The following is a 22,213-nucleotide window of genomic DNA, read 5'->3' on the forward strand; positions in this document are numbered from 1 at the left end:
TAATGGGGACGTATACAAAGGTGGGTAAGTGTCTGTATGAGTGTGTGTGTAAGTGTCTGTATGAGTGTGTGTGTGTGTCTGTATGAGTGTGTGTGTGTGTCTGTATGAGTGTGTGTGTAAGTGTCTGTATGAGTGTGTGTGTGTGTGTGTATATGAGTATGAGTGAGTGTGTGTGTGCGTGCATATGAGTGACTGTGTGTATATGAGTGAGTGTGTGTGTGCGTGCATATGAGTGAGTGTGTGTGTGTGTGCGCATAGTAAAATCAAAATGGCAATCCACTTCAAATCATGGAGCGAGACTAATATTAAATAATGTTAATTTAAAAAGTCCCAATTCTCTTACTTCAAAAAATATTATGGGTCAATATGGAAACTCAGCTAAAACTACAACATGAGACTAATACCAAGTCTATAACATACCCAAAAATGTTATGGAATGAATATATATATATATATATATATATATATATATATATATGTAAAGGGAGTCATTCTTCTCCCCTTATGGGATTTACAATAAGATTTCCCACTATCTGGCTGGAAAACAACTTAATAATAAAAGGACTTGGTGGTAGATAGTGGGATATCTTTATCCTGTGACATAGGAACTCGCAGCCCATGCGCTCCCCCTATATATTCCTTCATTTCATTCATGAGCGAAGTGGAAACAGGACTTAAAGCACAGTACCACACCACAAATCCCTCTCACCATCCCTGACGAATCATTCTGGGAGCTGTACAATACCTGGCAACTCTGCTCCCCCTTACTAATTTGGTGATCTTGTCTGACTGAGAGTTGTAAATAATGTGGACTGCATCATCCAGGCTTGATCTGATCTAGGGCTAAGCTCACACGTTTACAAGCCGTGTAAGGAAAATATATAGACCCGCATCTAGATGGACCAGGCAAGCACTGAAGGGAATTAAAACACCCCTCTTACATCCAGAAGCGCCTTACTGGAGTTGGACGGCTAAACGCAGACCCCCCTGAAAAGTGGACAGTATAGGGGCACAGCCTCTGGCATGGATGTGCTGAGAGCGCAGTTTAAATGACAGCCGTTCAAAACTTCCATCACTTACTGTGGCGATATCTAACTGTACACCCTGTTTAGGCATCCAATTTAATATTCAGATGAGGTTCTGTATCCACAGATGTATCCCCTTAAAATCCTGGTTAGGTTCATGTTTGGAAGATGCTGCAGGTTTTCTGAGCATTTCTTCCCACGGTGCATTCACCCCTGGATCTGCACTGCTACCTGCACGCCTTCTATTTCTATTTCTACGCTGCTTTTTTTTCCCAGAATGGGACTTGCAGCTGCTTACAGCGCACGGTGAAACATAACTGGTTCAGGACCCCCTCCAAGCACAATGCAGCAGATGCCACCAGTCCTGAAGAGAAAAATAAACTCCCGGTGCTTGGGAGTTTGGTATCCGATTACAACCCCACGAATAGTGGACAGAATCCTCTCAAAACTTGTGGCAGACTTTACCTTGTATCTGGTTTCAGGTTTTCTACTGTGGAGTGCGTCTGATTTGTTCTTAATATGGACTGATCCTTTCCAAAAGGCCCTCCGTTTTCTTTTGATATAACTTCATATTCTGAAACGTCACAAACAGTCATCATTTTACTGAACGTGCTCGTACATTTTCGCTCTAATCGCTGACTCCTCAGCATATTCAGCCTGCCAGTTTATGGACTATTGGGTCTTATTCCTAAGTTTCCTTTCATGCTTTTTTTTTAATGGGGGGGGGGGAGGGGAGAGTTCATAGGTGAGTCCTCTTATCGTGAGCACACCCTGTCCTGACTCCTGAGAAAGCCACCTCTGAGTTCCAGCCTTCTGTTGTTCCCCCTGCATTCACTCCTCTGCCCGTGATGCCTGCACACAGTCGGCACAGCACATTCCCCAGTTTATAGACACAGGGGCCGACTCACCACACTGCCTGCAATTCCAGCGCTCGTTTTGTGAGGGTAAACTTTACTGCCGATGCAGCAAGAAGTTTTACGTTCACAAAATGAGTTTTCTAAAAATGGGAGTAATGCTTGGCACCCTTGCATGGAAAATCCCAAGCAAACGAGGGCATTAAGTATTACTCCCCGCTGCAAAGCAGTGCCTTGGGCCGGCTGTCATTTTCTTAGCGCCGGAAACTTAACGCCAGGTCAGAGATGGAGTTAAGTTTCCAGCGCTACTACACTGGCACTTAAAATTGATTAAACAGAAACAATTTTTTTTTTTTTTAAATTGACCAATATACTTTGCAGATCATTATTGACCTATCTGGGTATCTGCCGCAGGTCACCACTACTTAGCCGGATAAGTATCAGTCGAGGGGAGCACAGCAGGGGGTCAGCGGAGGCAGCAGACGCAAGGTGAAACCCAGCGGCTAACATTCCAGGCCGGCTGCCTGGAATGTTAGCCGGCCTGGAATGTTCGAACTGTCACATGGTAGGAGCAACGGATGGCCAGTGCCATCTTGTGCTCCTACCATGTGACAGGGGCTGACCAATGGCACCGGTAGCCCCTGTGACATAGTAAGGGCAAAGGCTATTGGCGCCATTTTGATTACTGGCAGCCGACGGTCCGAGTGCAGATCGCTCCCGGACCCCCTCTGGACCACCAGAGACTTTTGGCAAGTCTTGGGGGACCCTCCTGACCCCCACAAGACTTGCCAAAAGTCCCTGGTGGTCCAGCAGGGGTCCTGGAGCGAACCTCCTGCACTTGGGCCGTTGGCTGCCAGTATTCAAAATGGCGCTGATAGCCTTTGCCCTCGGTATGTCACAGGGGCCGACATAGTAAGGGCACCGGTAGCCCCAGTGCCCTTACTATGTCACAGGGGCTACCGGTGCCATTGGTCAGCCCCTGTCACATGGCAGGAGCACAAGATGGCGCCGGCCATCCATTCCTTCACTTCAATCCATTCCTTCACTTCAATCACATCTGACTTCTTAAATTAGAGCACAGCTCAACTATGTCCGAGGCATTAACTTAAGATGAACTTTAAAGCATTTGTAAGTATGAACCATTCCCCCTTATCTGAAACGCAGCTTCTGTGTTGGAGAAACACATCTGGCCTTCTCCAAAACGGCTGTTGAAAACACTGTGTTATGAGATGCAGGCTTTCTTATGGTAGCAATCTGCCACCAGCCATTCTCCCCATGAAGTACGGTTGGCATTCAGTTTCCTGTGACCCTGCACAAAGGCTCTCTGGATGCAAAATTGGGGGTTTATCATTGTGGTGGTCACAAAAACTATTGCAGCCCGTCATACACTGGGCCACTGAAGAAATATGCTGTGTAATGATGTAAGTGAACAGGGAAAAAATAATATTTTATTACTGTTATTGTGTGAGCATCTGGCTCTGGGCTATGAGGAATGAGCAAGTCAGTCTCGGGGTTTCCACTCTTGCCTCAGAGTTTTCCGGGAGTTTCTCAGTACACAAGATTTTGAAACAGTTCGAAAGACCCAGGGTGGGCTCAGCTGTTCCTCAAGACCTGGAGCCAGGTGCTTCCCCCCCCCCCCACGAGAAAAATACAGACAGGACTGACCAGTGACTGTGTCGTTGTCCGGTTGCTCCCAGTCCAGTATGACGAAGGATGGACAGCCCTCGACTGTCACGACAGTAAGGTTGGAGGGCGGATTCTGTGGCGCACTAGTGATGTCCTGGTTGCCCGACTCCTCGTTCGGGAAGTGCTTGAGCGATTCCGTAATGGAACAAGGCACCGTTTCTTCTTTTCTCATATACTTCACATGGGGAGCTAGAAGCATCACAAGAAGTTTAGGAAACAGTTAACGTTATCTCTAAATAAGTTAAAATGACCATTCAGAGTAGAGAGTTTTCTTGTAAAATGCAGGCTCAGATAGTACATCAACCTTTGTTCAAGTCCTCTCTTGTTTTCATATCATGTTTCCTTATTGAAAAAAGGATCTGTGTTACTCTCTTGTCATATGTTTTGTTTTTAAATTATAATTGTTCTATTACCATCTGGCTACATTTGCAGCAACAGCAAAATTGAATAATAAATTTGGGGCACTGATGGCGCCACTGAGTGACTCATAAGATAAATGATTTGTATTTGCAAACAGAAAATTGGAACCTTTTTTTTTGTTTGTTTGTTTGTTTTCATTGAAGCTTCTGCAGCCTATTTATGGACTGTACATTTGAATTTTGATGAAACTGGTAGGGGATGAAATTGGATGCCACTTACTCTCTAGTTGTTAATGGCCATATAAACATAAGATATGATACCAGCAATTTAATATCAATGCAAGACAGCGCTTGGTTCTACGGCGTTCCTGCCCGATGCATGCAGGTTAAAGCAAGCCACATTCACAACTGCTGGGGAGCAAGCGGGACCGGTGCTTCCATTAGGCAAACTGGGTGGTCACCTGGAGCACCAGGGTTTGTGGGGGGGCAGCAAACCCCTGCCAGTGTAAGGCCTGCCGCAGTGCTGTCCCAGAGCCAACACCATCAAAGATGGGGAGCCGTGTGCTGGAGCCACGGCTGCCAGGAGTTAAGTCGGGGTGTGTTGTGTATGTGTGTGTTGTGTTCTCCGACACGCCAAATATGCTTGCACCAGCCCTGAGAGCAAGATTTACTGCCAAGAGGGAGGAGAACTCTAGAGATGCTTCCATTAAAAAAAAAATAAAAAATTTGTACAACAAAAATATTTCAATGTTACTTCATTGCTTAAGGCTGATGCTGCAAAAAATGAATTTTTGAATAAACAAATATATGATTTCTTTGGGGGAAAAAAAGAAAAGTCGGACCTTTCCATGACTTACCTGTAAACCTGGTTTTGCCCAGAGGATCAAGCTCAGCCTTGGGTTTGGGATTGAAGACTGTGTCGTTAGCTGAGGAAGCATAAGAGGTGCACCGCTGAGGTAAGAAATGCCCTGGCATCACATTCAGAGATCATAAAATGGCCTTGCAATGACTGAGACAGTAAAATACAGGCAACGTCTGCCACTTTTGGTTTTTGTCCTGACAGCAGTTTGGCTGAGAAACAGAAAACCGAGACGCGCATACTGCCAAAACCAAAGAATAAATAGACCTAAATGACTGAACTCCACATTAGTGTTGGACCTAATTCAGGTCCAGCATCTCAAGTGCCTCTTAGGACCGGAAAGCCTTGATACAACTAAAGGTTTTAACGTTCCTCTCCCTTAAAGCCCCAGACAGGCCCGTCCCCGAGCATGGAGGGCTGCTCCAGGGCTACCCCTGGGCTGAACTTCAACGAGATCATGTGAGAGACAAAGGATTTCAAGCAGAGCGTGGAGAAAACTCAAACAGCAAAAGTATGACAAGTATGGAGCAGAAAATATATTGAGCTCCACATTCAGTTTGTCTGGCTACGCTCGGGCCTTACCTGGACAAAATGGCAGTTTTTGAATTCCATTGGCTTTGGCTTATCTGGCTAAGTTGTTAGCTCTATAAAATCTTAATCTTGAGTTGCTCTGGGGAGGAGGGGATTCTGGGGTCAGGCTGAACCATCCAGATAATGCCGATACTCGGCGTTATCCGGGTAAGTCCGGTCATGCCGCGGAGCAGACCTAAAGTCATCTAGATAACTTTGATTTATCCAGATATATTCAATGGCTGAATTGCATCGCTCAATATCCAGTTCAAGTTATCTGGATATATGTTTATCCGGCTGCTTTACTCGGGCTGCCTATGGCTGAATATGGAGCTTGTTTTGTACCTACGCTCCAGGCCCTGGCAGCTGAAGAAGAGAAGCTGAAGCCGGCAGCTGGACACAGGGGGGTAAGAGGAGTAAAGGGGGCTGCAGGGAACAGAAGGAACATCAGGGCCTTTGGAAGGAGGAGGGGTGCAGCGGAGAGCGCTGTGGCAAATCGGGAGGTTGGGAGCTGGAGTGAGCAGGTGGAGGTCAGGGGAGGGGAGTGAGGGGAGGGGGAATACTGAAAGTATGGCGGTGGAAGGGGAGGGAGGCAGGGTGGAACAAGTGGTGCGGACATCCTAGGGGGGGTGGGGGGAGGGGGAAGGGAACAGGAAAAGATTCCAGCTGAATAAGGAGATTCACTCTCTTTCTGCGTAAGATTTGTTAGGACTAACCGAAACCCTGCCGAGCACAACGCGATGCTTTCCATGCACACAGCATCTATCGCCGCACGAGGAAATGGAGGCGGCACAGGCGCGCTTACCTTCTTCCCACTCAGGATATGAAAGGGTTGGTTGTTTTTTGGGCACCTGGGTCTTCTGACTCACAGAAAACTGGGTTGGCTTGGCCGTAAATCTCATGAAAGATGTGCCGCGGGGTATGAGGGCAGTCCCTGATAGTAATAAAACATTTATTGAGTTTAAAGAAAACAGACAATAGCATTTCCCAGAGAACTTCTGTGTTGTGCTGCCCTTACAGCTCTGTGCTCTAACACTAAACTACACAGACAATTTAGGGTACTAGCGCTTCTCAATTATCTTTGTAAAAAAAAGCCAAAAAAAACCCAAAAAACATATGTGGCTCAGGTCCTAAATTCTAATCCCTATGCCAAGAGAAATTGTATCCTTAAACCTTTCCCCAATGTCGCACTTGACCTCTACTATTATGGGTGGATGGTTTTGAAGAACAGGACAGCACTGTTTGCCTACTCTTAAACTGTGTAGAGCGATGACCTCTAGGGGGAGCATGCCCTGTGTATAGAAGCCTGGCTTCTGTCTTGGCAAAAAGCATTTGTGCCATCCTGAGTTTGGAGTCCATAGGGTCAGGAGCAGTCCTGGGTTCTGGGGATACCTGTGAGGGCCGACTATTTCAATGTATGCTGAAGGGCCAAAGCAATAACTTGGAGTCATTAGCCTAGTGCTACCTGGGAGGAGGCACAGACACAACTACATACAAGAAGTCCTTCGTTTTTCTCTAAAAATTTCCTTTCCGGAAGGACTTGTAGAATTAGTTTTAAGAGGTCCTCAATTTGGGACCTCTGAGATTCTTGGATCTCTAATTAGGCCAGCTAGATGAGTGTCACAGTGGGAAAAGTTTTTAAGTGAGGCTAAGAATGCTGTTTCTACATGCTGCTGGCTTAGGATATAATGCTGAAATCATACTGTCTGGAACCTAGAGCAATTTTAGATTTGCGTTGGGAGCCTAGCTAGAATGAAACGGCAAAGCTTCCTGTTTTTGAGGGATGAAAAACATGATTTAAGTTGAGATGAAGAAAACAATGTCACATGATGCCTTCTACAAAATGGAGGCATAAGGGATACGTGACTTTGAGGCGTAAGAAGGCTAATTAGGGATACATGGGACCTGCTATGGCATTATGATGTAAACTGAGAAATAGATGGTTGGGCTGGGAATGGTAGACCGGACCCATGATTGGTTAGGGGCATAGCAACTGAACATTAGAATATGATGCAAGGGAATAGGGACATTGCAACATGTTGTTTGGTTTTGATAAGTATTCAACAAAATATGATGTATATAACTGATTGTAAGTGCTTGGAGATTCAGAACAGCTTTAGGGATTGCCCCTGGCTCTCTTTTGATATTTTTCACAATAAAATAAGAAAAAGGGAAGTTGTGGTCTGATGTGAAATTTTTCTTTTAAATTAATTTGGACATAACCCATAACCATTAGTTGTTCTCCTAGAGGAATTGGTACCGGGGGCCTTTGCTCTTAAAAAGGGCCCATTTTGGTAACAGGAAACGACAGACTCAGTGAGAACGGATGAACTTGAAGAGTGAGTTTGTGTGTGGTTTGTTGGGAGAAGAGAATCCGATCTTAATGCACTGCTAAAAGAAAAGATAGGGTCCTTTTTGTTTCTGCAGTTAAACCTCTCTGCTGTGGAGTCCGTGACTCATCCTTTTGTGTCTTTTATTGCTGATTGACTGTTGATGCCCCTGAAGAATAAAGGCTACAATATATAGGCCATTGTGAGATACTCTGGATTACTGAATTCAAGGGTTGTGGGTTCGATATTTACCAGTCTGCCAAGAGGTGGTTCAAAGAAAAGAAAGAAGGTTTGGATATGGAGGCAGTCTGATGGTCACAGAGAGGATGATTTTAAAATTTCCTAACCAATAAGAGATTTTTATTCCCTTAAATCTCTCTGAGCCAGTTCAGCAATTTACCCGATCATTGTTTTGTTAATCCAGAGAGCTGGTGCCAGGATCACAAAAATCCAGCATCGGGGCTCATTAATTTAACTTGCCCCACATGTAGGAATGGACTTCTTTATATCATTCATAAACTAATATATATTTATCTTAAACATTCAGATGTACATTAATAGATAATTATTTTGTTAAAGCTGGCAAACTTACCTGGACTTCCTGGCCTACCAGTCATGTTGTTGAAAGGTCGTCTTCGCATATAGGTTGGCCGGACAGGAGGTAGCTGCATGCGATGGGGTGATGACGGCACTAAATGATACAGGACATCCTAGTTAAACGATTAATTCTACCATTAAAATAAAAAAAAAAAGTCCAGGTTCATACATTCCCTACACAAAACGCAAGCATGATAATGAGCATAGAAATTAAAGGAGCTCTTTTTCAACAGCCTGCATAAATTGGCAGGCCGTGACACAAATTACACCAAAATGTACGTGCACAGGTTCACTTTGAAAATTATCAACTTGGAAAACGCTTCGCGCAAGTTACAGCTGTTAATCTTCGCGGGGAGTTTTTCAGAGAGAATTTACATGTATGCTTGTCAAATGCAAAAAAGCATGCATATAAATCCAAACCTTTCACAGACTCCACCCCCACAGAACACCCCTTCACTATGCACGGAATTTTCCATGCGTTTTGGGCTGAGCAATTTTCAAAAGGGTCATTTCTGTGGGAAGAGCACAGTTTCACCCTCAGGAGTCCCCCCCTTTGAAAATTCCCTTCCCTATGCATCTATTTCAGAGGCAGCAAGTTATAGCAAGATGTTCAGAGATATTAAAGCTCCTTTTCTTCTGGTAGTATAAACCAACCGCAGGCTTTTCAGATTTTCTAGAGATGAACTGAAAACGGAGCAGGGTCTCCCGATTCACTCTGAACACTCAGCGGGTAATAACCAAAGAAACTTCTACCCACAGAAATGGGTTCCTTTTGAAAATCCCTCCCTCGATCCAGATGAAATTGCACACAGACAGCGGGTTACATTTTACCCACATTGCTTAGCAGCGTTCCTGAGGGCAGGGTTAAGATCAGGGGGAGGAAATAATGTACGTGGCCTTGGATTTTCAAAACTATGATTATTTGACCAGAAAAAGTGAACAAACAAGAGCAACTCTGTGGATACCTTTTCCCGCAGCAGTAATCGGAGCACAACTACCTGTGTGGTGAGTGTGGTTAACATATCTACCCCATGGTTTAGCGCAGTGAATCTCAACCTTTTTCCCATCGTGACACACCTGACAGACCACGCTCACATGTGTGGCACACTGCTCATTACAATTCACAGCGGAAATAAAAAAAATTAAGGTCCAGTATTATTTTTATTGTTAAGAATGACACAAGGGAAAGACAAGTACTCTATCTGAATAGAAATTGCATCATTAGTAAACATCCCATACCAAAACACCAATTTCCAGCACTTAACAGTAACCACCTTACCTAAGAAAAGGCAACACTGAAAATATTACACCAGGCCTTAAGACACCAATACACCTTCTATTGGGAAAACGGACCAAGCCAGGCTGCTATAGAGCCCTGCACAGAAATTACAAGCCAACAGAATACCTCACCTGAATCACATGTGCTGACCCTCACCTAACAAAGAATAAAGAGACCATAAAGCATAACTAGAAGCATGCAGACAAAAACTGAACTGGACAGAGAGAATATATGCAGTGTAACAAAGGAAAAAGAGAAACATCACCAGTCCTCATAAAACAAATCAAGAAATATAAAATCAATAGCAGTAAAACCAGACTAACAAAAAGAACAGATTATTTCAAAACGGCTGATGAATGGAATATCCAATAATGAAAAACTCATATAAAAAATTTGCAGACTCCAATAAAATTTTTCAATATAGCAGATAAAAAGACCCAATAATGAAAAATAAGGATAAAAAAAATGCTTTACTCTGCATACCTGTGAACGTTTGATATCCAGGTGCCCTGAGATTGTTTTGAATTTGCAGGAAGAGGGATGGTTTGCTTATAAAACTTTCTCCTCTCTCTGTCACATACATGCTTTTTCTCTCTCACTTATATAGGCTCTTAATCACACATTTATACACATGCTGTCTGTCTTTTCACAATTACACACAGACAGGCTTTCAATCACACACTTACATACAAGCTATCTCTTTCTCTCACACACAGACTCATTCACACACTTACACATGCTCACTCTTTCTCTCACCTACACCGGCTCTCAGTCACACACAGACACACATGCTCTCTCTCTCTCACTTATACACACAGGCTCTTAATCATACATACACATGCTCTCTCGCACACAAAGGTTCTCAATCATACACTTACATTCATGTTATCTCTCTCACAACCAAAGGATCTCATTCGCACACAAGCTCTCAATCACATACACACTCTCTTCCACACAAAGAGGTTTTCAATCACACACTTACATACATGCTGTCACACACACACACAGGATCTCAAACGCATATGCTTGCTCACTAACTCACTCTCTCCCCCCCCCCCCCACCAAACTAGCACTCTCTCACTGCCCCCACTGAACTAGCGACAGTAGCAGCCTCCTCCACTTCCAGCCCTCGCAGCCTCGAGAACAGAGTCCCATCGGCTGCGGGGGCCGAGGTTACTCCTCTTTAGTTCCGCGCTGCGCTGCTCTTCTTCAGGCCACGCCTCTAGTCTTCAGGCCGATGCTGCACACACTAGCATGGTCTCTTCTTCCTGCACGCGCAGCTGCTGCATGCCATTTCCTCTTCCAGACCGCGGGGGAGGGGCAGGAAGAAGAGACCCTGCTGGTGTCGCCGACTCCAGCTCTCCTGCTGCGTTCCTCCTGGGCTATCGGCATTTTAAGCCCGGGCGGAGGATGAGTTCCTATTTCGCTGGGGGGGCAGGGGGAGCAGCTGGGTCAGCGGGGGACCGGGAAGTGTGGTGACACACCTGCATGTGCTTGGTGACACGGGTGTGTCACGACACACCGTAGCACATAGGCCTGTTTTATTTAACAATGTAGGTAGGCCATGTCCCTTCCACAATGCACAGCAGTTAAAAACTTTCCATTTTAAACCACAGGACTGGACACAAGTTTAAATCTCTCTTTAGGAAGCAAATTAATATCCAGGATTTGGGAAGTTGGATACATCACATTCCCAATTTGTTTACAAAAAAAACAACCCAAATGATTTCTCTTCACTAACGTTTCTAGGGTACAATCCTCATTATCTCCTTGTAGACAGCAATTCCTTGAATCAAGCTTTCATTAATAATTTGAGAAGAACAACTCGATCCATTCTGAATGTTTGAGAGGCAAAACTATAGGAAAACAAACAATCCTTACAACACACAAATTAACATGGCTAATCTTTCTCTTGCCAAGTTATTTTGGGCCAATGTGTTCCCTAGGTTCAGAGAATACAAACAGTTCATTAGTCATTGGAAGACTTCAATAAATTGCACAAAAGCTTAATAGCCAACTGGAATCAAAAGCACATTTTTCTTAACAAGATGTCATACAAATAGGCCATTTTGTTTCATCTGCCAGAAACTCCGATTGAATAATAACTGGCAGAGGACGTATCTGGTGGTGAGAACGGCGGATCTAAGGCAAAACAAGGGGGCCCCCGACACCCCCCACCCTCCAGGCACTCAAGTTGTCCCAAAATGGTTATGACAAACATTCTGTTTTCAGAGAACCTTACTAGTGAGATAAATGCCTGCCGAAGTGGACAGAACATTGGTCATCTGCCAATCGAAAGACAAGACATCTATTCCAGCACTCTAGACCATCTGCATGGAGCGTATCAAAATCAATCATAAAAAGATAGCAACCACATAGCAAAATACTGTGCAGAGCAGTGGTGGACAGGCTCGAGTGTAGTGCCGTAGTAATACCAAGGCTCCAATTCATCTTGAAAACCCAGCTCGCTGTGGGGTCACCAGGCCAGGTTTGGAAAGCCCTCTGTTACTGATTTTAATTCTAGTTTCCTCACAAGCTATTCACTTCCTTCCACCTGTGGCTTCCTCACTTTCTAGAATGCAAATGAACTCCATTCCCATTGTAACACGGCAGTTAACGGCAGCTAAAAAATCCAGCTGGCGCATCCACTCTGCCCAGTGGTCCATACAAAAATATACCTGGTGATTTTCTTCCATTTTGCCTAGCTGTTCTTTCACTCTTCTTGCCAATTCTTTTTTTTTTTTTTTTGGGCACTCCCTCCCTATATCCGTGAGAGGCACACATTTCTTAAGAGGAGCGTAATGGACAATAGCAAAAGGAAAATTGTGATGATTTAGTTTACTAAGTGGTTCACAGCCACCTTTCTAGATGTCTATCATATGATCCATAAATGCCACAAGCTCCTCTGTGTTCCTTCACTGAATAGAGGAAGTACCATTTCTCAGCCTAAATGGTACTTCGAAGTATCTTTCTGAATGTGTTGATACGCTGTCATTATTTTGATACTGCTGGGCAAGTCTGTCTTCTCCAGGGCTAGTGTCTCCATATGGGTTGGGTTTTGCGTGTACTAATGATAGGAATGAACTTTACTCGTAAGCTAGGGCATGCTGGATATGATCTTGGGGGGGGGGGGGGGGGGGGGGAAGTGTCTCTGAATGGGTTTGTTTTGGAATAACTTTCACAGGAATGAACCTCATCTTTAAGCCCAGGTATACTGGGAATGATCTCAGTCTCTCAAATGCACTGCTAATCCTCTTCTCAATATTTGCGTTGTGCCAAAAGAGACTTCCTTCTGCACTTCAAAGGATGCAATATGTGCAGGAGCATATCAGGCTAGTGGAACCCAATACATTTAGGATTATTTCTGTACCTTTCTGCCTCGTTTTCTTGGTCACTGATTGCACCTCTAAGTACTTGAGGGTCTTCTCTTTCCCCATACGTTCCACAGAATAGTCGCTTGGTACTCACACATCTACCAGCAATGCCATTCCTGTGTTTTCCTTCTTTACCAGAATGCCTGGTTGTTCTAGCATCACCTTTTTTTTTTTTATCCGTTAGACCTCTGCTGTATAAGTATTGTATGTCTTGGAAAAGAAGACAAACGCTGCTTGAATGACCAGCAGCAGGGGATTGCTCAAAGATTGCTGTCCACAAATCTCACCCCGAGGTCAATTGGCCTTGGATACAGGTTACAGTGCCACCATTACTGATCAGGCAATAATGTTTAATGTGGGCCATGGCTAACAGATAGGGATAGATTTTAAAAGGTGCTCGCGCGTCCACGTGAATGCGGTTACCGGTGTGTGCACATGGACGCGCGCATGTTATAAAATCCATGGGCCGCACGCACACATGCGCACTGGATTTTATAATCCGCAAGCATATGTGTGGGGGCATGCGCATGGGTGGCAATTTTACCAAATTACGCCTGGTGATGCAATCGGGCCTCCCCCAGTTCCCTCCCAATCCGCTCCAATTAAAGAGTGGACTGGGAGGGAACTTCCCTACCCCCTCCCTGCCTAACCTTCCTACCCTTTCCCCTCTCCACCCCGAGCCTTACCCCCTTCCTAAGTAAAATAATTTTTTTAATGTGTTTACTTACTGCTCCACTGGAGCAGAAGCAACTTGCGCGCGTCGACCGCCTGCAAGCTCGCGCTTCTCCGGGACAGCAGCTAATGGCCTCCATCCCGCCCCGCCCACGCCCCCCACTTTTTCAGGGCCCGGCAATTGTGTGCGTATTGGCACTTACGCGTGTGGGCGGGTCCCTTTCGAAAATGCGCGTGCAGGGCCCGGCAACGGGCGTAAGTGTCAATATTTGTGCGCGTGGCCCTTTTAAAATTCGGCCAATAATGTCCTAGCAGGTTATTGGAGCGCTACAGGTTTTAACTTTCTAGGTGTAGGTTTGGGAAGGGTTTTGGCCTTGACCGAAAGGGGATTTAAGTCACGCTCAGAGTTACCATCTTGCTGGCTCTACTGTACCTGACACTGGCCGTTTTCCTGTACCGTTGGGCTCCATCGACATATTCCTGCTGACACCCAGAAGCTTGCTGATGTCCAGACCTGCTAGCCGTCCGTCTGAGAATGAAGAAAAATATGCTTGGTGCAGAGCAAATCATTTATTTAAGAAGAGAAAATAGAATAAGCAAAGAGCAAACCCCTTTCATTTATACAATCTGAAGCCCTTCATCTATCTAATCTTCGCTGGGCATTCACTATCAACAGAGACAGCTATTCTTGAAAGTAAGGATCCTGGGAACAAATTAGTTCTGCACAATAATTCTATACCTATGCAGTCAAGTTTGTATTGTGTCAGGTATCTTATAAGGAAAAGATAATGCTGATCCTATATTAAAATGTGTCTACACCATCAGGCTCCTTCAGCTGATCAGCTCTCCCTGCTTGAACTATAAATAGTGGTTCATAATAGTCTTTTACCATCTACTCTGGCCATCCTGGATTGACAAACGGGCCAGGCCTGAAGTCTTAAAAGAAAAGGCAGAACCTTCTGGAAGTATCCAGATGCCCAAAGAAAAGCAAAGAGGGCATTTGAAGTCAAACAGAAATTTGCATTTAGTTCTTTGAACTATAAGCACTCTAATGTAAATTATTAATAGAAATACACGTTTATAACATAGCTAAAATCAACAATTTGGTTCAGAGGATCCAACTGAAGGAGAAGAATCCTCCATATAATAAAATTAATTAATAAATTCCATCATAGGCCCTGATTTTTCTTCATCTTATGTATAAATACAAATAATACGGTCAGCTTGGTAGGTGGCTTCAGTCATTAACACGCAGTACCCTGAGCCTGCCCAGGAGTACAACCCTTGAGATTTGTCATGCATGCTTGCTGAAAGTATCTGTGGAAACCCAGGCAGGACAGGGATTTTCTCCCATACCTCCTAAATTTGCATTAGTCTTTGGTTATCCGTTGTACTATTCCCTGATGCCTTTCTGACCGTCTCTTCAAACTTATTTCTCCTGAGAAGCCCAATAACAACCATGGCCCCCTTTCTCATCACAGCAAGAGGTCTCTCCTCTGCCTTCCGTAATGGATTCGCACGTCCTTTCACGTTCCTGTCATCATCTCTGCACTGCGTTCATTATAATGCTACTGCTCTTCATCCCTTGTTTATCTGAGAATTTGTTTTATGGTCTCCTCAAAAAATATAAAGATGTCATTTTACGAGCTTGGCAGTTTGATTTTGAGACTGCAAAAGATTAATCAGTGCATAAAACTCCTTCCCTCCCCCCAAATATGTTATGCAAGATACTTTGCACAAAAACATCTCAAGCCGGATCACATAGTGTTTGACGTAGGGAGCCCTCAGGAGAATGAATTTTTATCATTTCATAAATATAACCTAACTCCCTAGCCAGGGTTGCTCTAAGGTACCTAAAGGCATTAGATGACTGTTTCAGGCTCAGTTATTTGCAGGGTTCCTCCTTTAGAAGAGGTAAGAGAATTAGTTGCATAAAGATTCATCTCCAGGGCCTTGGCAAGAGATTTTGCTAAAGCTATTAGTAGACACAAACTGGAAAGGTTTGAGGTACCCCCTCCTGACCAGACTGTCCTGATAATTCTGGGTTAAAGAATGACTCCTCATGCAGCATATCAATGATTGGGGCAAACACGTATGGAAAAAAAATGGATGGTTGTCACATGCCACAACTCTGCAGGTACAGAAATGACATAAACGAACACACAAACCCCTCCGAATGAGGGAGAACTACAGAGCATGCAGGATTCAAGGAGATTCTCAATTTGGACCATGCTCACGGCTAAGTTACCAGTTGGCCTAGAGACTGTTGGTATGAAGATCTGTCCAAAAGGCCAGGAAGCGAACCTGTCCCAGATGATGCTTGAAAAAAACAAACAAACCAAAAAACAAAAACAGCATCTGGACACTGGAGCTGCCAAGCCCACTCTGCAAGTGTTCGTGTATATTAGTCCCAGATGAAGAGGTGAAAGACAAAAGACAACACAACCAGTCCAAAGAAGCAGGCAATGTCAGTTCAATATCAAAATGATTAAAGAACATACTACTTAGTGAGCACAGTATATTGCAATGTGGAAAACAGGTCTACAAGCAAAACGGGCCTGAAAAGCACATTGCATGCACAGCACTGGGGCCTGAAGTTAATGTGGTGTATAGATAGGAGCAGGGTTTTGACAGTGGGGAAAGCAAGTTTCTTGGATTGGTTTCTGATAAAATACTTTAGTCTTTACATGTGTGTGACTGCTTGCTGATTGTTCCACGCCTAGAGCATTTTTAATGGTAGGGCATATAACAACAAAGTTACGTCATGTTATCAAAAAGGTAATATTGTCACTAGCAAGGATTTTATCAATGGCATAGAAGTCAGATTCAGGGACCATCAATGAAATAGGACACCAAAGCATAGAAGGCTGGATGTTTAATAAATACTTATTTTCTAAGTGAAATCATTTATACATCAGTAACATTTCTCCCTAAGGAGTGAATTTTCAAAGGCATTATGTGCATAAAATTAGCATATACATGCATAACTAGCTTGTACTCGCAGACATGCTATTTATGAACATCAAAAATATGCACATATCTTTGATCTTGCGCACACATTTACAGTTAAAAAAGGAGCAGTCTAGGGGAATTCCAGGGCAGGGCCAAGAGGTATGCTTGCAATTTGCTAATTTTGAAAAGGTAAAACTGGTTTCGGATTCCTTTTCTGAGATTTCTTGAATTCATGTTGTAAAGACTTAAAAGAAAAACAGAAAGCTTAAAACAAAGTGTTACTACTTCAATAAACAGCTAAAAAAAACCCAGAGATCATTCATTCACACTAAGCATATAATTCCTCATTCACTACAGGCAATCATACACTTCCACACTTAAAAGGATTCAAATAATTCATTTTCTATTTGGATGTCCTTCACACTAATAGCACTAGTATAATTTGTTTGAGATCCTACCCAACTTCATGCCTAGGCTTATTCAAATACTTGCCCCTGTTTCTTGTCTTGGCAGGGGAGGGTGTCTTCCCAATGGTCTAGAGGTATCTGCAACTGATTGTACCAACCGAACAATGGAACCCCTGTGTTCTAGATCATCTTGAGGTTAACTCTATTGTACTTAATCAAAATATACAAGCATTTAACTAAACAAAACCTAAACCCAATAAACACAATTTCTCTCACCTGCTGGTATGTTATAGTAAATGCCCAAATCAAATGGGGTCCCCTATGTGAGGGGAAGGGGTAGAAACAAGGGCTCTGTGTACATGGAAGCAGGGCAAGGAACAAGCCTTTATACACCAACCAGGAAAGCCATGCTGCCTCCCACCTTTTCACTCCATGTCCCATCTCGATCACCAAAATTGTTGTGGGCTATAAATAAATGCTTTAACACTGACAGCTAAAAGAGAGAGATTTTTATTGAAAAAATGGGATATCCCAGGAAAGTGCAATTACCAATAAAGGCAATTCAGGAGCAACTTCTGAGAATGTTATTGACACAATAGGTTAAATAGGTCGCACCTCTAATTTAAACACCAGTGTATAACATGGGGCGGATTTTCAGCGCCCTGCTCGCCTAAATCCGCCCGGTTTTGGGCGGATTTAGGCGAGCAGGGCCCTGCGCGCCGGTAAGCCTATTTTACATAGGCCTACCGGCGCGCGCAGACCCCGGGACTCGCGTACGTCCCGGGGTTTTCGGAGGGGGGCGTGTCGGGGGCGTGTCGGGGGCGGGCCCGGTCGACGCGGCGTTTTGGGGGCGTGTCGGCCGCGTTTTGGGGGCGGGTACGGGGCGTGGCTACGGCCCGGGGGCGTGGCCACGCCCTCCGTACCCGCCCGCTGGCGCGCGGGGATTTACGTCTCCCTCCGGGAGGCGTAAATCCCCCGACAACGGTAAGGGGGGGGGGTAGACAGGGCCGGGTGGGTGGGTTAGGTAGGGGAAGGGAGGGTAAGGTGAGGGGAGGGCAAAGGAAAGTTCCCTCCGAGGCCGCTCCGATTTCGGAGCGGCCTTGGAGGGAACGGGGGGAGGCAGCGCGGCTCGGCGCGCGCAGGCTATACAAAATCGATAGCCTTGCGCGCGCCGATCCAGGATTTTAGTGGATACGTGCGGCTCCGCGCGTATCTACTAAAATCCAGCGTACTTTTGCTTGAGTCTGATGCGCAAGCAAAAGTAGGCTGTTCGCGCGCCTCTTAAAATCTACCCCCATGTGTATAACATTTGTATAACATTTTCAAAACTGAACATAAGAACATAAGAACATAAGAAAATGCCATACTGGGTCAGACCAAGGGTCCATCAAGCCCAGCATCCTGCTTCCAACAGTGGCCAATCCAGGCCATAAGAACCTGGCAAGTACCCAAAAACTAAGTCTATTCCATGTAACCATTGCTAATGGCAGTGGCTATTCTCTAAGTGAACTTAATAGCAGGTAATGGACTTCTCCTCCAAGAACTTATCCAATCCTTTTTTAAACACAGCTATACTAACTGCACGAACCACATTCTCTGGCAACAAATTCCAGAGTTTAATTGTGCGTTGAGTAAAAAAGAACTTTCTCCGATTAGTTTTAAATGTGCCCCATGCTAACTTCATGGAGTGTCCCCTAGTCCTTCTACTATCCGAAAGAGTAAATAACCGATTCACATCTACCCGTTCTAGACCTCTCATGATTTTAAACACCTCTATCATATCCCCCCTCAGTCGTCTCTTCTCCAAGCTGAAAAGTCCTAACCTCTTTAGTCTTTCCTCATAGGGGAGTTGTTCCATTCCCCTTATCATTTTGGTCGCCCTTCTCTGTACCTTCTCCATCGCAATTATATCTTTTTTGAGATGCGGCGACCAGAATTGTACACAGTATTCAAGGTGCGGTCTCACCATGGAGCGATACAGAGGCATTATGACATTTTCCGTTTTATTCATCATTCCTTTTCTAATAATTCCCAACATTCTGTTTGCTTTTTTGACTGCCGCAGCACACTGAACCAACGATTTCAATGTGTTATCCACTATGACACCTAGATCTCTTTCTTGGGTTGTAGCACCTAATATGGAACCCAACATCGTGTAATTATAGCATGGGTTATTTTTCCCTATATGCATCACCTTGCACTTATCCACATTAAATTTCATCTGCCATTTGGATGCCCAATTTTCCAGTCTCACAAGGTCTTCCTGCAATTTATCACAATCTGCTTGTGATTTAACTACTCTGCACAATTTTGTGTTATCTGCAAATTTGATTATCTCACTCGTCGTATTTCTTTCCAGATCATTTATAAATATATTGAACAGTAAGGGTCCCAATACAGATCCCTGAGGCACTCCACTGTCCACTCCCTTCCACTGAGAAAATTGCCCATTTAATCCTACTCTCTGTTTCCTGTCTTTTAGCCAGTTTGCAATCCACGAAAGGACATCACCACCTATCCCATGACTTTTTACTTTTCCTAGAAGCCTCTCATGAGGAACTCTGTCAAACGCCTTCTGAAAATCCAAGTATACTATATCTACCGGTTCACCTTTATCCACATGTTTATTAACTCCTTCAAAAAAGTGAAGCAGATTTGTGAGGCAAGACTTGCCCTGGGTAAAGCCATGCTGACTTTGTTCCATTAAACCATGTCTTTCTATATGTTCTGTGATTTTGATGTTTAGAACACTTTCCACTATTTTTCCTGGCACTGAAGTCAGGCTAACCGGTCTGTAGTTTCCCGGATCGCCCCTGGAGCCCTTTTTAAATATTGGGGTTACATTTGCTATCCTCCAGTCTTCAGGTACAACTGGTTGGCATTATCATTTTATCTTATAAATGTTAAGATTTAATTCTTGTAAGTTATGTGATTTCTTGTAAATTGAGCTCAGAAGGAAGAAACAAAACTCAGTATTGATTCTTAACATACTTTTTAACCTTTTACATACATTCTAGCACTTCAGCAGCCTTAGATAGTTTGGCAAATCTTATCAGTGCAATTTCATTGCTGTAATGATCTTTATTTCTTCACTGTCAACAAACTAGTCTAGATTCATAGGAAACATCTACCAGAAAGATCGTTGACTGGAGAATGAGTTATTTTGTGCTTGGATAGGATAGTCTCTCCAGGTCATTGAGGTACCATGGGAAGCAGATTCCAGGCAGGACTTCCAGCTTCCATTGCTGATGAAATTTCCATTTGATGTCGATATGAATTATTACTCAAGGCATAAAAAATTGAAGCAAGAAATACATCTGGATTACTATGCAGACTACTAAATACTTTGGAGCTAGCAGTTAGTTTAGGGAAGTAGTTTTCTGTTCCTTTATGAACAGACCAACAGTTTGAGTTCTGCTGGATCTACAAAAATTGAAACATATCTGCTTTGGTCCCATCAGCCTTTCTTCCATGATATTCATTTATTATTTATCTAAAATATTTCTGGTCTGCTCATAACAAAACTTTGTGCTGGGCAGATTCCAAACATACAATGATAAATCAAAACAATCACAAAATTGACACATACAGTATATAGCTCACCAAATCTATACAGTACTTTTAACCTAGAATAATTTTTATCAATATCTAAATCCTGGGTTTCTGAACCAAGATGCTCAAAAGTCTCTCTCTTCTTGATACTAACCCTAGCACACAGGTTCCATAAAACATAGCAGATTTTAGAACAAAGATAGTCTTTGGCAAATGTTCTTAGGTTTAAGTCAGTCCAAAGTGTCTCAAGACGGATCTGAAAGATTTTATACTAGCTACACTGTTTGTTTCCAAGTTTCATTGCTCAGTCTGCGCATTCCTTGCCCTTGTTCATGTAACAGCACTCTACTTGACAGCCTGAAAGTTTGTCACAGATGACAATGTTTATTGTAACTTTGAATTTTCGACCTTACTTATTTATGTTTAGTCTGTTTTATTTTTACTTCTGGTTTCCCCTGTTCCATGTAAACCGGCCTGATATGAATCCCATTCATGAAGGCCGGTATAGAAATGTTTTAAATAAATAAATAAAATAAATAGATTATCTATTCCTTAACCACATGGCCCTCACAAGGAGGAATTGCTTAAAATGATATATGAGTAATCAGCATGGCCACTTATCCAAGCCTTGTTTTCCCAGAGGATTCAGGTCTCTTCTAAGCACCACTTGCAACAGTAACTGGATCAATAACTAGGAGAAGAGAAAGCTCTGCCCCATCCTCCTGCCTCTTACCCTGCTTGATCTACAAAATACTCTATGATAAATCTGGTTTGAGAACAGCAAAGATTCTCTGTAATTTGCCGATTGATGACTCCTTCTTGAGAATCTGGCCAGTTGCATTTTTTTTCTTCCTTCTAAATTTCCCCCAGAAGCCTTTGGATACCTTTTTGCATCCCATGCTTCCAGCTTCCATGACACTAATATTTCTAATCTTTCTCTATATTTCCCAGATAGAGTTCTCCAGAACTGCTTTCCTACACTTCTGTCCTTTCCTTCTCTATCTTCTTTGCTTGGGAGAGATTATTGGATCCTCCACAACAACTTTAGGCCACTCATTTTCCAACCCAGATTAAGGTCTTCAATGTACTGCTCGCTATTTCCCAGTAGTGCATTTCACTGTAAGGATAATTGCTCTCTGGTTATTATTTCTATTTATTAAATGTTAATGTCTACACTCTTCTCTCAAGGACCGAGGCAGACTACAAGATAAACAACACACACACACACACAACCTCTGAACAAATGTAAAACAATCAATAAGCATCACATACAAAGCAACAAGCCACTTTCATGTCTCTGACCGATTAGACAATTTCACAATGGCTGATTCCTAATTATAAGCTCTCTTAAATAGGAAGGTCTTGTGCCTTTTCAAAGATACTATGACAATCAATAGACCGGATAATATCGAGTAAAGAGTTCCATAAGGTTGGAACTTCGACTGAAAAAGCTCTCTCACGTGATATCTAAATGCCCAGCTTTACCGAGGGAACTTCCAGCAAGAACCTGCCCTCTGATATTGAATGAATGGGTTTACATTGCACTGCATTTTATGACCACTCTTAGCCAGTGCCCACTGCTGCAGTATTTCCCCTCGATACTGATCACGTCTCCGCTCAGTTCTGAAGCGTTCTCTGAAGAGGCCTTGAAGGAGTCCCTGTTTTTTTTTTTTTTTCTCATTGTATTCGTTTCTGCT

The 22,213-nt window shown here is 43.6% G+C and overlaps 1 protein-coding gene across 33 annotated transcripts in view; it reads right to left on the reverse strand.

Annotated features, from left to right (window-relative positions):
- ABI3BP (ABI family member 3 binding protein) overlaps positions 1-22,213 on the reverse strand; it is a 293,742-nt gene that overhangs the window by 33,076 nt on the left and 238,453 nt on the right. For all 33 annotated transcript variants that reach the window (XR_003852746.1, XM_029577766.1, XM_029577758.1 and 30 more), the window contains 6 exons: positions 14,039-14,134; positions 8,276-8,374; positions 6,159-6,287; positions 4,782-4,850; positions 3,545-3,754; positions 1,491-1,599 (listed from right to left, as the gene is read on the reverse strand). Coding sequence is in view for 32 of the 33 variants with exons in the window: in XM_029577766.1 (XP_029433626.1) it covers positions 1,491-1,599; positions 3,545-3,754; positions 4,782-4,850; positions 6,159-6,287; positions 8,276-8,374; positions 14,039-14,134 (712 nt within the window). In the remaining variant the exon portion in view is untranslated. The remainder of the gene's footprint in view (positions 1-1,490; positions 1,600-3,544; positions 3,755-4,781; positions 4,851-6,158; positions 6,288-8,275; positions 8,375-14,038; positions 14,135-22,213) is intronic.

The sequence above is a fragment of the Rhinatrema bivittatum genome, chromosome 15, assembly GCF_901001135.1.
Source record: "Rhinatrema bivittatum chromosome 15, aRhiBiv1.1, whole genome shotgun sequence".
In the NCBI taxonomy this organism is placed as follows: domain Eukaryota; kingdom Metazoa; phylum Chordata; class Amphibia; order Gymnophiona; family Rhinatrematidae; genus Rhinatrema; species Rhinatrema bivittatum.